Genomic DNA, 15,827 nt, shown 5'->3' on the forward strand with positions numbered 1-15,827 from the left:
GAGTTCTTGAGTGTGATTACAAGAATTGAATTGAGCTAATTCTATAAGGATGGCCACCAAATGTTAATAGATGATCATATATTCTACAAATGAGTATAGTTTAATTCAGTTATTTCACATCTGCAAAACTTTTCTCTTACAGATTCCCAACAGAGGCATTGACTTACTGAAAAAAGACAAATCCCGGTAATTTCATTTTGCATGTATTTATATGCATTAGTATGTTAAATTTTTAATTTTTCTGACCTCCCATAATTCATTGTGGTGCGTCTTTTTTACTTCAGGAAAAGATCTTATTCTCCAGATGGCAAAGAATCTCCAAGTGATAAGAAATCTAAAACTGATGGTTCTCAGAAGACTGAAAGTACAACTGAAGGTAAAGAACAAGAAGAGAAATCAGGTGAAGACGGTGAGAAAGATACAAAGGATGACCAGACAGAACAGGAACCTAATATGCTTCTGGAATCTGAAGATGAGCTACTTGTAGATGAAGAAGAAGCAGCAGCACTTCTAGAAAGTGGCAGTTCTGTGGGAGATGAGACTGATCTTGCTAATTTAGGTGATGTGACTTCTGACGGGAAAAAGGAGCCTTCAGATAAAGCTGTAAAAAAAGATGCAAATGCCAGTGCTTCAGCAGCAGCAAAGAAAAAGCTTAAAAAGGTAAATAAGAGATTTTGTATTGGCTTGTTTTCCTAGAATAATAAATCAGATTAATTTTTCAGATTATTTATTTAAGCAGGGTCCAATAAGAATTGTTATTTATATCAGAAAAAAAATAAATATAATTTAGACTATACACATTTAAATAAAAACTCTGCAATAAATAAATAGGACATCATATTATAGTTGTAAAAAAGAGCTAACTTGTGAAGAACACTTTAGTAATGAAGTGAGAGTCTTTACTTCTGTATGTAGTGGTTATATAAAAGTACATACTGTTAGGGTGGCCTTATAGTACAGCTTATATATAAAAAGATGTGGTTTGAGTTTGTAGTAGGTTAACCGACCCAGCATAATTTAAAGAATTTCTCCTATTTAAGAAATATGGGCTTAGTAAGTACTTTAATGGATTTTAAAAGAATTTTACTAGAAAGTAAGTTATATATAAGGAAATAAATATGAAAATTAAGGACATGGTAATAAGTAAACAAAGACCCCAGGTTTGCTGGGGTAAAAAAACTGATAAAATGATGACATGGTGAAATGAGGGTTAAGACAGTGTGGTGTGGCACATGCCTATAATTCCAGGTACTTGGGAGAAAGGCTGAGGCAGGAGGATCTTCAGTTTGAAGCCAGCCTAAGCAACATTCTGAGATCCCATCTCAAAAAAAGAAAACTACCTTTGGTACATGGCATGGTGGTACATGCCTGACTGGAGACACTGAGGCAGGAGGATTGCAAGTTCAAAGTTAGTCCTAGCAACTTGGCATGACCTTGTCTCAAAATAAAAAAATAAAAGAGACTGGAGATGTGGCTCAGTGCTTAAGCATCCCTGGTTTCAATCCTCTGTACCAAACAAAGGAAAAGAAAACTTAATATTTACCTGTAACCTCTAAGTTTTGATGGCTTGGTCACTATATCTTAGTTTATTTTTCTGCCTAGAGTAGATGATTATTGTGTAACATTGTTTACCCTTATAGAAAGCTAATGATTGAGCACTACTAAATGCCACAAATTTTTCTAGACTCTTTATTTGTTCATTTAAATCATATGTGCATTTAAATCCTCACAGTAAACATATGCAGTAAGTACCATTATTAACCCTTTCCATAAATTAGGGTTTTGGTTTTTGTGGTACTGGGAATTGAACCCAGGGACTGATGGACACTAAACATTCCATCTCGGATCTATACTCCCCAGCCCTTTTCCATTCCTAAATTTGAGGATTGAATCCTAGAGAAGTTTAATAACTTGTCCTGGTTTGTATTGCTTATAAGTTGCAGATCCAAAACTTAAACCTAAATAGTCATGCTGTAGAGATTGATTTCTTAATGATTACAGTATTTCAAACTTCAGGGTTTTTCTCAACAAAAGTTGTATTGCAAGGTATTGGCTTGCAAAGAACCTTACTCAGCTACTTTGGTTAAATCAGTTCTGTGACACATTTTTTAGCAGCATAATAATCTTAGAAAATGTGGAATATGAATAGTCATATCAGTTATTTGTTGCTCCTTGTGTGAGACAGGCCTTTCATTTAGTAGTATTTTTGGTTTTGGTGCTCGGGATTAAATCCAGGACTTGACACACCTGCTAAAGCACTCACTGTCACTGAATTACACTCCTAGCCCCTTAGTTTTTTCCCAGTGCTTTATGGTCAAGTTCAAGTGTTCTCACATGCTAGGCAAGAGCCCTACTATTGAACCACACCCAGCCCCAGTTATTAAATTTGAAACAAACTAAATTTTTCTAAAAGTCATCAGTGCCAGATGCAGTGGTGCATTCCTGTAATCTCAGCAACTCTGAAGGCTGAGGCAGCAGGATCCCAAGTTTGAGGCCAGCCTTGGCAGAACCCCTATATCAAAATAAAAAATAAATAAAAGAGCTCCAGCTGGGCTCAGTGGCACATGCCTGTAATCCCATCAGCTTGGGAGGCTGAGATAGGATCGAGAGTTCAAAGATAGCCTGAGAGGCAAGGCAACTCAGTAAGACGCTCTATCTAAATAAAATAACAAAAGAGGGGTAGGGAATGTGGCTCAGTGGTTGAGTGCCCCTGAGTTCAATCCCTGGTACCCACCCCTTCCGAAAAAAATGGCAGATATGACTCATTGATAGAGTGCCCCTGAGTTAGTTTTGTGTGTTAGTACCACACACAAAAAAGTTATCCTTAATTTTGGGGGGAGAAAGGAGAAGGTCAGCATTTTGAGAGAATAAAGACAAAGACGCTATCCCTTTCCGTTCAAGTAAAACAAATGGAAGGGATGCTGCAGGATAATTGTTGCAGAGTAAATTTGTCTTTCTTAACAGCGTCGTTTCCCAGGGAGTATGGAAGGTTTTGTCACTCTAGATGAGGTTGGTGATGAGGAAGATTCGGAACTTCAGAAACTTCGTAAATCGGGCATGGCATTTAAATCTGGTGACAAAAATGATGATGGTTTGGTTGAAATTAAGGTGGACAAGATCGAGGAACTTGATCAAGAAAATGAAGCAGCGTTGGAAAATGGAATAAAAAATGAGGAAAATACAGAACCAGGTGCTGAATCTGCTGAGACTGCTGATGACCCCAACAAAGATACAAGTGAAAATGCAGATGGCCAAAGTGATGAAAACAAGGAAGACTATACAATCCCAGATGAGTATAGAATTGGACCATATCAGCCCAATGTTCCTGTTGGTGAGCTTTAAGGCTTTGTTCTTCCCTCTATCCCCCCTATCCCCACCCCAACAAAATTATTAAAATAAGATTTAAAAATTGCTTTTATGTAAGCTTTGATAGTACATTAAACTAGGTTGTTGTGACTTTTTTGTTTTGTTTAGTTCCTGTGGGGAATAGTTTGTATATCTTAAGTGATAACATTCTCTTTTCCTCTTACATGTCTCTTGATTTTGTATTGTTATCATTCCACAGTGTTTTCTCTGCTCTCATAAAGTTTTCAGAAAATTATGCATTGATTTTTGTTTTGTGTTTCTGTGTTGTAGTTCTGTCTTTAATTTTTAAGAGTCCAGTTAGGTGGGACCTTGAACATCAGTTAAGTACAAAGTTAACTGTAATGTTGTGGGTTTGGTTTGGTTTGGTTTGGTTTATAGCTTAGGACGTATGGAATTTTCCACAGATATGTTGTCTGATTCCAATTATATTGACAGGAAAAACAATTTGAGACTACTCAGTTTACTTAATTTGTAAGAATGTATGTTTGTGTTTCTAGGTATAGACTATGTGATACCTAAAACAGGGTTTTACTGTAAGCTGTGTTCACTCTTTTATACAAATGAAGAAGTTGCAAAGAATACTCATTGCAGCAGCCTTCCTCATTATCAGAAATTAAAGGTAAGGCTGAATGTAAAAAGAGGAGAGTTCTTTGGTGAAAACTAACAAATCATTTAAGTTATGGAAATAAATGAGATAAGTAAAATACATGTGTGTGTTTCTGGACCCTGTACAATGCTTTAGCCTGAAGATATTTTTATCATTTGATGGGCTTTAAGCAGTTTAATGGATTCTAGAAACATCTATTGAGCCTCTTTTCATAGATCACCCCAATTAAATAAAGAATTTAGGGCTGGGGAGATAGCTCAGTCGGCAGAGTGCATACCTTGCATGCTCAAGGCCCTGGGTTCAATCCCCAGCACCACAAAAAAAAGAATTTAGTCTTTGTGAAAGTTAGACTAAAAATATTATTTAAAATTACTTTCTAGCCATATTACGATTTATCTGATATAATTTAAAACATCCAAACATGCTGGGCTTGTTAGCACACCCTTCTAGTCCCAATAACTTGGGAAGCAGGAGGATCACAAGATCAAAACCAGCCTCAGCAACTTAATGAGACCTTGTTTCAAAATGTTAAAAAAGAGAGAGAGAGAGAGAAGGGGCTGGATGTGACTCCGTGGTTAAGCACCCTTGGGTTTGATCCTTGGTACACCAAAATAAATAAATACCCAAATACTCTCACATAGGTGGTGGGTACTCTTAATTTGGAAGATGCTAGAGGTCTGAATTCCAAGTGGAATAATATAAAGCTTTATCAACTTTGTATGATGCCATGACCCTATTTAATTTTTACATCATTACTTTCTAGTAATGACACTGTAGTTATTTTTATGAAACAGGAATAATTAGTGGCCTCCTTAAATGTTGGAATAAAAAACGGGAGAAAAGTTAAAAGAACTCATTATTTTAGACAACTTGTTTTTTCACATGACTTTAAATATTAATTATTACATGTTGAGTGTCCCTAATCTGGAAATCCAAAATCAAACTTTTGAGAACCAACATGATACTACAAGGACAAAATTCTTCTGACCTCATGTGAAGGTCATTGTCAAAGGTACGCTAAAAATAATATATAAAATTAACTTTCAAGAGCTGGAGCTAGAGCTCAGTGATACACTTGAGGTATGAATGAATCTCTGGGTTCAATTTCCAGCGCTGCACAGTAAAAACAAAAGAAATTGCCTTTGGCTATGTACATAAGTTATATACAAAATATAAACTAATTTTGTATTTAGACTTGGATCTTGTACAGGACACAATAATCTCCATGCATTTGTGCATAGTCCAAAATCTGAAGTTCAAAACACTTCTAATCCCAAAGATCTGTCCAGATGAGAGACATTCAACCTGTATAGCAGTCAGTCATCAGAAACATTTTCTATGTTGACTAGATGGATAATTATTTGGAAGTAATTATGGTTCCTGCCTTGTATCACTTTTGTTTCTTTTAAATATGATTATTCTTGCTACCTTTATGTCTCATACAATTATGATATGACAAAAGAATGGTGTTTATTCTCAGCAGTAACTGCAGTTGAGTTTGTGTGTATTTATGTCTGATGGGGATTCAACCCAGAACCTCCTGCACACTAAAAGCATGTGCTCTACCACTGAACCTAGTGTGATATTTTGCTTTCTTTGGTTTTAAACTGTTCAGGGTTGGAAGACTACAATGTATTGCCTAAAAGAATTGGAATAACATGAAAATGATTTCATACTTCACAAAACAATATTATGCTCATAATTAGATATTTGGTCTCTTGGAGATGATTCACTTCATTATTTCTTCCTATCAAAAAGAAACTCTTGGGGCTGGGGAAATAGCTCAGTCGGTAGAGTGCTTGCCTTGTAAGCACAAGGCCCTGGGTTCGATCCCCAGCACCCAAAAAAAAAAAAGAAAGAAAGAAACTGTTGACTGGGTGTAATGGTGCATACCTGTAATCCCAGTGGCTTTAGAGGCTGAGGCAGGAGGATCATGAGTTCAGAGTCAGCCTCAGCAACTTAGCAAGGCCCTAAGCAATTCAAGAAGACTGTCTCTAAATAAAATATAGAAAAAGGTCTGGGGATGTGGCTCAGTGGTAAAGCACCCCTGGGTTCAACCCCTGTTACAAAAAAAAAGAAAAGAAACTGTCAACTTCACTAAAAAATTATTAGGAAATATAGTATCTTGCTAATAAACAATAAATTGATAATTGGGTGTTTTAGGGGTTTTATTTGTGTTCATTTTCTTTTTAAGGATATAATAGCTTTTAAGCCTCCCATCAGTTTGTAGTAACCAGAGTTGATACATTTCAACAAGAAGTGAAGGAACTTGTGGTACTTTAGATTAGATTTTTTAAATGATTTTTGTATTTGAATTAGTGTCCTTAGTAGATCTCATGTTTTAGAAATTCTGGATTAGAAATTGTAAGTTTAGGGGCTGGGGAGATAGCTCAGTCGGTAGAGTGCTTGCCTTGTAAGCACAAGGCCCTGGGTTCGATCCCCAGCACCCAAAAAAAAAAAAAAAGAAATTGTAAGTTTAGTGGTGAGGCAGCAAGTTACATTTGTGACCCAGGTGCCTGCTTTTGCAAATGAAATTTTATTGGAACACAGGCATGATTGTTAAGTATTGTTTGTGACTGCTTTAGTTTAGCACTAGTTGCAACAAACACCTGGTGATCCACAAGCCTAACATTTATTATCAGTTCTTTGAAAACATGTCCATCTGGTTTAACAATTAGAGCATTGAATAAATGCATGCCATTTTAACTAATCTATGTTCTTGGAGTAGCAGCAATTCTATGTAACTGTTTGTATTTTCATCTCTAAAACTTAGGGTTAATTGCATAATTAAAGTGTCCATTTTTCACTTACCATTTTTTTCCCATGCCTTATTTGTGGTGTCCTCTGAACCAGTTGAGTTTTGTACACTTAATAGTAAACTCAATCTTCAAGTATCAATAAAGTCATAGTTTAAGTTGCACTCAGGTCCCTGAGCTTGAATGGAATGTTTAGAACTAATGTATATGTTAATGTTTCTCTTCATGACTTAATTCCTATAATTTTTTTTTCTCCTCAGAAATTTCTGAATAAATTGGCAGAAGAACGCAGACAGAAGAAGGAGGCTTAATATGTTCAAGAAGCTTAATTTCAAAGAAAACAATGGTTCTTTGTTTTTAATGTTAACCTTTTTTAAATACAATACTGATAGTTAGAAGAAAACTATTGTACTCTTTTGTTTTAGTGGAAAAATAATAGATGTCTGTTCATGTGTTAAGTGTTATAGCAAAAAAAAATACACATAACGGTTAAGTTAATGAAGAATAGTTTTTGTTTCATCAGAATGGCAACAGACAGAAGAAGTACTTTGTAGAGACTGACTCCGTAAGCTACATTAAGACAACTTGCACCACTAAGTAAAAGATAACATAGAACCGTTCAGAGAAATGAAATTTAGTTCCAAGCTTCAAAGAAATGTCAATTTTTGATTCCATTCAATAAAGAACAAAACCAATTGTATTTTTATTACTTTCATCTGAAACATTCCACATTTTAATCTGAGCCTTGCAGACTTTTCATTTGGAGTTTGAAGCTGTTTTGGTTGCATTTCATTTTTAGAGAACTCATGTGAAATTGGCAATTCAGATGCAGGTGCAGTTTTCTTTTAATGTCATGCTGTTGTTTAGGTAATAAGAAATATTAAGTAATTGGCTTTAGATTTTGTAATTTTTTCCCTGAGTTCCTGCTAGGTTTTGTATTCTAGTAGTCGATGTATTTTCAGTGAAATGTAAAAATATTCCCGTTCTCTTTGACCAGTATTAATTTCTTGAGATCTACTGCTTGTCACTTGAATCCTATAGCTGTCATACATCTCTGGTATAAGCAATATTTGATTTTCGAAGTGTGTAGACCATCTCTTCATATTTTCAAGATGTAATTTTTACATTTCTGCATTTTAAAAGTTTGGCCATAATTCTAGACGCACGCTTCTAATTCATGTACCTGCACATGTGATCTTTGTGAACAGAAATTTGCATGTATAATCTGTGTTTACTTGTAACTCTCTGGTTATTTACTGCTTATATCTGTGGATTCAAGTTACTGAAGTGAATACCAATAAAAAAAAAACCTAGGCCATGTTCATTGGTTATACATGTTTGGAATGTTAACCAATATATTTGTCAGTTGTGATTTTTATTCACTGTTACACTTTTGTGCATGCTTTAACAAATTATTACTTTTTTAATCTAGAGTGAGTGTTCTAAAGAATGCTACTAAAGATCTGAATTTTAAACTTTTTGGTGCTGGTGGATTTCTTGTTCCTGTTACACAACTAAAAATGGGATTCATGTGTTGGTTTTTTTTTTTTTTTTTTTTTTTTTCCTTCCCAATGGGGGTGGTATAAAGCACTAAGGGTGAAGAAATTGAAAGTTTGTTTAGTCATGTCCATACCTTTAACTATAGCATTGGAACATGAAGCAACAAGAATTAGTTCTGCCAGTCTTTCAATATGTAGGAATTCTTGGTGTTGAATTATCTGTTGTCAAAAAAACACATTTTTTAATTTTTAAAAATAAAACCTGTAGTGATTATCTTTTAAATTCCTGGCTGAAGTATATTAAATGATATTTCAATAGCTGGGTAGAATTTTATGGTCTCCAGGTGGACACAGTGGCGCATGCCTGAAAATCCCAAATCCTGGTGACTTGAGAGACTAAGGCAAGAGGATGACAAGTTTGAGGCCAGCCTCTCCAATTTAGTGAAACCCTAAGGTTTTTTCCCTTTCTCATAATTTAAAGGCAGGGGAGTATTGAGGACATATGTAGCTCAGTGGTAAAGTGCTCTTGGGTTCAATCTCCAGTACAAAAAAATTTTTTTTCCAACAATATCCTTGATGAAGGGCAGATGACAATTTAATGTAACATGCACAAAAAATCCTTGCCAGTTCACTTCAATTTAAATTTACCCTTTACTAACTACCCACTTGTTTAATTCCTTTTTTAACTAACAAACAGCCGCTGAAGAAAGCATTATATGTACAATGAAATTCTTGCTTCCTGTCATTGATAGGTGTTTTAATAGGCCATATGGTAGATTTAGCAGTTGAAGAGAATGCTTAGGTTAGGTTTTCTCTGATTGCATTTAGAAGTCAGAAATTTTCATAAATAATCCACTAATGATGTATATCTAACACCTATTTATTAGATAACAGCACACCTTTAATAGGCATATATGTCCACTTAAACCTGTATGTAAAATTTAAGAACATTTTTCCTGCCACTATTTCAGCCTTACTCTTATTCTGGAACTGTGAGGAAAGCTTTTAGAAATACCTTAAGTGTAGCCAGGTGCAGTGGCACACACCTGTAATCCTAACAGCTTGAGAGGCTGAGGCAAGAGGATTTCAAGTTCAAAGCCAGCCTCAGCAAAAAGCAAAGCGCTAAGCAACTCAGTTAGACCCTGCCTCTAAATAAAATACAAACTAGGTCTGAGGATCTGGTTGAGTGTCCCTGAGTTCAATCTCTGGTACCCACAAAAAAAGAAAATGACCTTGAGTTTAGCTGGTCACAGTGGCACATGCCCATGATCCCAGCAGGTGGATAACAAATTCAAAGCCAGCCTCAGCAACTTAGCAAGACCTATTGGGGGGATGGGACAGTGGTAAAGCGCACCTGGGTTTAAACTCTAGTACCAGAAAAAAATACATGTATATGCATATATATGTGATTTTTTAAAAAACTCATTGCTGGTTAAATTTGGAGTCATCAGATAGTGCCAATGATGAGACTTCAGTTCAATTGAATAGCAATAATGTAATTTTGTTGGGCAGTGTTCACCTGCAGTTACGGCTGCTTCAGAGGCTGAGACATGATCACTTCAGCCTGAGTTTGAGTCCATAGTGAGCAGCATAATCATGTTTCAGAAAGTTTTTTCCACTTAAGATAGCTTATTATTCAGAAAGATTAATTTGTGACCACAATGTATACCACCAGCAGCTCTGAGGATTTTAAATGATGAGCCTAAGGAACTTGTTTTTAGGAAATTTTTGCAGTGAGCAGTTCTGGGGGTTGAACTCATGTTTGCTATGCCACTGAACTATTTGTGCAAAGGTGTTTAAAAAAACAACTGAGAAAAATTCTTCCTTTCCCCAGCTGACCTCTAGCTTGTGACCCTCCTGTCTCAGACTCCCAAGCAAGTGGGTTTGTAGGTGTGTGCCACCATGCCCTGTTTCTAAGAAACATCCCTTATCTGAATTCCCTAAGAGGAAGAGATACCCCTGTCCCTTTTATTAAGGTGTTGTGGCAGGTAGTATGGTTAGGGGAAGAGCTTGTATAAGTGTATATAATTTATTTTTTATTTGCTTTAGCATTGTTTTTTATGCATGTTTATTGATAAAAGCTCTTGTATTAAAGATCTGTAGGGACACTACAGATTTGTTTCTTGATATCAACAAGTGAAAAATGGTAGAGTCTGTATAGACTTGATAACTTTTACAATGATATGGTATGGTGGTGTTCCTGTGATCCCAGCTACTTGGGAGACTGAGGCAGGAGGATCACAAATTCAAGGTCAGATTGTATCTCAAAAAAAAAAAAAGAGGTCTTGAACTGTAGTTCAGTTGTAGAGTGCCCCTGGGTTCAGTCCTCAGTACAGCAAAAGAGAAGGTGCACTACAGTAGAAGCTATCTCTATGAGGACACTTGTTGGTCTCCATCTGTCATAGTATATAGTTTCGAATAAATGAAATCTAGATCAAGTGTTTAATGGTTTTGGCTTTGAGATTGTACTCCCTGACAAGAACCCTGAGCCAGTTGTTGAGCTGTTTTTAAAGGACCCATCCACTGATGAAAGTTCTACAACCATTGGAGGTTAAGATCAAGATTAGACTCACAAATAAGTTGTGTGTGAACTCTTCCCTTAGTACCAGTGGTTTTCAGATGTTAATATACATCAAAATTACCTGGTGGTAAAATAGTGCACAACTCAGGTTTTTGTTGAGTTTGGAATGGATACTGATAATTTGCATTGGACTCAGAAGCCCTCTACCACTAAGTTATATCTCCAAGCCCTTTTTAATTTTGAGACAGGTTCTTTCCTAAAAGTTGCCCAGGCTGACCGTAAACTTGTGGTCCTCCTGCCTCAACCTCCAAACATCTGAAATTACAGGTGAGGTGTGTGCCTCTGCTTGCCATATATTTGCATTTTAAATGTGTTGATGTAAAGGAAGGTACTACCCAGAGACCTGTTGCTTTGCCTATATCTAAAGCTGGTACAGGGGTGGGGGTGGGGGGTTCTGGGCACGATGGCACGTGCCTGAAATCCCAGGCACAACTTGGGAGGCTGAGGCAGAAGGATTTGTAAGCTTGAGGCCAGCCTCAGCAATCAATTTGAGTCCCTAAGCAACTTGGCAAGACCCTGTCTCAAAATAGACTGGAGGTATACCGCAATGGTAAAGCACCCCTGGGTTAAATCGCCAGTACCAAAAATACAGTTTGTGCTTGACATTTGTAACAGATGCCTGGAATGGTTAACAATTATTTAGTACTAGATTCCTTACTCTTAAAAAGCTAAAACCAGGCAGGTGTGGTAATCCCAGCGATTTGAGAGAATAAGGCAGGAAGATTACAATTTGACAAGCAAGACTTGTCTCAAAGGACTGCAGGTGAAGTTCAGTGGTACAGTGCCCTGGGTTCATTCCCCCGTACTTTCCCCCCAACAGAAAACTAAAACTAGAGGCTGGAGTTGTGGCTCTGGTAGAGCACTTGACTGGCTTGGTGAGACCCTGGGTTCAACCCAGCACAGCCTATAAATAAATAGAATAAAGGTCTATTAACAACTTAAAAAAGCTAAAACTAAGGGGAATACTGGGGAGCTCTAATCATTTGGGGGCCCGTCCAGTACAAAGTGTTTTTAAAAAATCATCCATGAGAGAGCCTATTTCAGACCCCTAGGTATTGCTTTTCCACGTCTGACTGGGTTTTGTTTTTGTTTTGTACCAAAGTTTTATAATTCTGTAGAAATTTTCAGAAACCTCAAGGAAAGTAAGGCAGAGAGAAGTTTTCAGGGATTTGCTGTTTTTCTTCCTGGGTTTTTCTTTTCCTTTATTTAATACTGTTCCTTTATTTAATACTGAGCACCTTCTCGCTGCCTATCATCTTTTTCCAGTGCTACTACAGATACAATCCAGGGCTTTGCATGTGCTAGGCATATGCTTTATTACTGAGATACATCCTTAGTTCTGTTGATACTGGCTAGAATTCAGCACTAAAACAATTGTGTGTAGCTCAGTGATAGAACACTTGACCAGCATGCTTGAGGCTTTTGGGTTCATGAAGATGCCAGCAAAAGAAGACAGCACTAGTAATTGGGCAAAGTTTGAAGATAATGGTCATTGGAAAAGTACTTGCATTGGAAAAGTTTTCCAAAAGAATAAACATTTAAGGATTTACTTTTGGACTTCTAGCGTGACCTCTCCTTGAACTTTTACCTCAGAAGTTATAACAATGTTGTAGCTATGTGCAGTGGCTCACGCTTATAATCCTAACAGCTCAGGAGGCTGAGGCAGGAGGATTAAGAATTCAAATCCAGCCTCAGCAATTTACTGAAGCTCACAGCAACTCAGTGAGACCCTGTCTCTAAATAAAATACAAAATAGGGCTGGGGATGTAGCTCAGTGGTCTTAAAGTGACTCTGGGTTGGATTCCTAAGACAGAAGAGTAAAACAAAAGTAAATGGAAGGTTTTTCTTTTTTTTAATATAGAACTGACTAAAAGTATAAAAAGAATTATATCCCAGCTAATTTCTTGGCAACTACCAAGTTCTATATGAGCTTTCTTTTTAGGTTGGGTCACCTTCTATAAAGAGAAACTTCAGGGATTGGGATGTAGTTTAGTGGTAGTCTTTGCCTAGCTTGTGCAAGGACATGGATTCAATCCCCAGCACCAAAAATAGAAACCCTAGTTTATGTTTTCTTTGAATACCTTCTAATTTGTAAAGTTCTAAGGACTTGTGGGAAGAGATTGTGGCTTGAATGATGATTGATAGGATGAATTGAGACTATCAAGATACCTCCTTGTTTCATTTTCCTGATCGTGGCTGCAGCTCACAAGTGCCAAATGTATCTGACCCATCTTATTTGAAGCAGCTACTGAGCTGCGCAAAATCAGCAGGAGAGGGTTTGATCACTTGCCCAGGCTGGAGAAGAGGAATTGTCTGTCTTTCCAGTATTAGTAACACATGTAAACATACATCATAATTCTTCTGCAAAAAATGTTTATCTATTCTTTATCTATACCTTATTTTCCAAATCCTGTTTGCCCTGCCTAGTTGACCTCTACTGGTTTGATCTTTTTATTTTCATTCATTTATTTACATTTATTTATGGATTGATTGATTGATTGATTGATTGGTACTGGGGTTGAACCTATGGGTGCTTTGCCACTGACCTACATCTCCAGCCTGTTTTATTTTTTATTTTGAAACTGGGTCTCACTATGTTGTGCAGGCTGGCCTCCAACTTGAGATCTTCCTGTCTCAACTTCCTAAATCACTAGGATTACAGGTTTGTGTCACCATGCCCAGATGATCCTTCTTTTTAAATTTTAGACTTCACCAAAAGCTCTTCTAGGAAAAAATCATGCCACTCTATTGCCTGTGTATCTTCAGTGCCTAGAACACTGCTGGTGCAGTAGGCATTAAAAAGGTATTGACTACGGGGCTGGGGAGATAGCTCAGTCGGTAGAGTGCTTGCCTTGCAAGCACAAGGCCCTCGGTTCGATCCCTAGCACCAAAAAAAAAAAAAAAAAAAAGGTATTGACTAGGGGCTGGGGAGATAGTTCAGTCAGTAGAGTGCTTGAGGTCCTGAGTTTGATCCCCAGCACCACCCAAAAAAAAGGTATTGACTAGCCAGGCGTGGTGGAACACACCTGTAATCCCAACAACTTGGGGGCTGGGGATATAGCTCAGTTGGCAGATGCTTGCCTCACATGCACAAGGCCCTGGGTTCAATCCCTAGCATCACAAAAACAAAAATCAACAGCTGGGCTGGGGAGATAGCTCAGTTGGTAGAGTGCTTGCCTTGAGAGCACAAGGCCCTGGGTTCAATCCCCAGCACCGCAAAAAAAAAAAAAAAAAAAAAAAAAAAAAAAAAAAAAAAAAATCAACAGCTTGGGAACCTGAGGCAGGAGGATTGCAAGTTCAAAGCCAGCCTCAGCAATTTAGCAAGGCCCTAAGCCACTCAGTAAGACTGTCCTAAAAAATAAAAAGGGCTGGGAATGGCTCAGTGGTTACACACCCCTGGGTTCAATCCCTGATACCAAAAGAAAAAGCTATTGACTCGTTGGGTGAGTATTGACTAGGCAGGTGCTTTGGAACATGCTTGTAATCCCAGCGACTCAGGAGACTAAGGCAGGAGGATCAAAAGTTTGAGGTTAGCCTTGGCACTTCAGACCCTTATTCAAAATAGAAAATAAAAAGGACTGGGACTATGGCTCAATGGTAAAGCACCCTGGACTCAATTCCCAAAGAGAGAAAGAGAGAGAGTGTGTATTACTAATGCCTCCTCTCAGCTGTTTTAATTCAGAGAAGGGACCTTTGTTTATCCTCACAAACCTTATTCAACAGGTACATTCTAGGGTACATTCTGTGTCCAGCTTCTGCATGATACAAATAAGCATAGGGGTAAGGCCATTACCAGGTTACTAAAGGAGCCTATGTTAGTTTTTATTTGGAGTGGGGTTTTCTTTCCCTGTTTCTAAATGCAGACAATCTTATAAAATTAGACCATATTAAAAAGAACAGGAAGCCAGGTTGGTGGCACACACCTGTAATCCCAACAGCTTGGGAGTCTGGGGCAGGAGGATTTTGAGTTCAAAACCAGTTTCAGCAATTTAGCGAGGCCCTAAACAACTCAGTGAGACTGTATCTCTAAATAAAATACAAAAAAGGGCTGGGGGTGCAGCTCAATGGTTAAGCACCCCTAGGTTCGATCCCGGATACCATTTGACCCATCTATCCCACTCCTTGGTTTATACCCAAAGGACTTAGTACAGTGATGCAGCCACATCAGTGTTCACAGCAGCTCAATTCACAATAGCTAGATTGTGGAACCAACCTAGATGCCCTTCAGTTGACGAATGGATGAAGAAACCGTGATATATATACACAATGGAATATTAGTCAACCATAAAGAATAGTAAAATTATGGCATTTGCTGGTAAATGGATGAAGTTGGAAAATATCATGCTAAGTGAAATAGGCCAAGCCCCCAAAACCAAAGGCTGAATGTTTTCTCTGATAAGTGCATGACAATATGTAGTGATGGGGGGTGCCCGGGCGGAAGAGAAGAATGAAGGAACTTTGGATGGTGTAGAAGAAAAAGGGGTGGGAGGGGGTGGGAATAGAAAAACGGTAGAATGAAACAGTGTTACCCTATATATATGTATGATTACATGAATGACGTGAATCTACATTGTGTACAACCATAGAAATGAAAAGTTGTACCCCATTTGTGTACAATGAATCAAAATATGTAAAAATAAAAAATATTTTAATAAAAAAAGAAGTATAAAAAAAAATCAAAAAGCTTTTAACAAGCTGAAGGAAGGACCAAAAAAAAAGTAGTACAGGAAATAGTTGATCCTTCCAAACATTACTACCTAGAGATAGTGCTATTAACATTTTGGTGAGGGCTGGAGATGTAACTTAGTGGTAGAACACACCTAGCATGCATGAGGTCCTGGGTTTGATACCTAGTACCAAAAAGAACTTCTTTTTTGTGACCATTCTGATAACTTGGCATTTATACCCATGCATGCCCGTGTTTACATATATAATATTAGAAAATTGTCCATGATGTTTTGCAGCTTTTTTTGTGTGGTGGGGGGGGCGTACTGGGGATTCTCAGGCACTCAGCCACT

General features: G+C 37.5%; 1 protein-coding gene across 7 annotated transcripts in view; it reads left to right on the plus strand.

The window, feature by feature from the left end:
* Nucleotides 1-8,094, plus strand: part of Matr3 (matrin 3) — a 30,544-nt gene extending 22,450 nt beyond the window's left edge. For 5 of the 7 annotated variants that reach the window (XM_047555229.1, XM_047555221.1, XM_047555223.1 and 2 more), the window contains 5 exons: nucleotides 143-186; nucleotides 285-660; nucleotides 2,965-3,331; nucleotides 3,864-3,985; nucleotides 6,990-8,094. In XM_047555229.1, the coding sequence (XP_047411185.1) occupies nucleotides 143-186; nucleotides 285-660; nucleotides 2,965-3,331; nucleotides 3,864-3,985; nucleotides 6,990-7,040 (960 nt within the window). In that variant the 3' untranslated portion in view covers nucleotides 7,041-8,094. The remainder of the gene's footprint in view (nucleotides 1-142; nucleotides 187-284; nucleotides 661-2,964; nucleotides 3,332-3,863; nucleotides 3,986-6,989) is intronic. The other 2 variants (XM_047555224.1, XM_047555227.1) reach the window with 2 other exon arrangements.
* The last annotated feature ends 7,733 nt before the right edge of the window (nucleotides 8,095-15,827 follow it).

This window comes from Sciurus carolinensis, chromosome 6, assembly GCF_902686445.1.
Source record: "Sciurus carolinensis chromosome 6, mSciCar1.2, whole genome shotgun sequence".
Taxonomy (NCBI): Eukaryota; Metazoa; Chordata; class Mammalia; order Rodentia; family Sciuridae; genus Sciurus; species Sciurus carolinensis.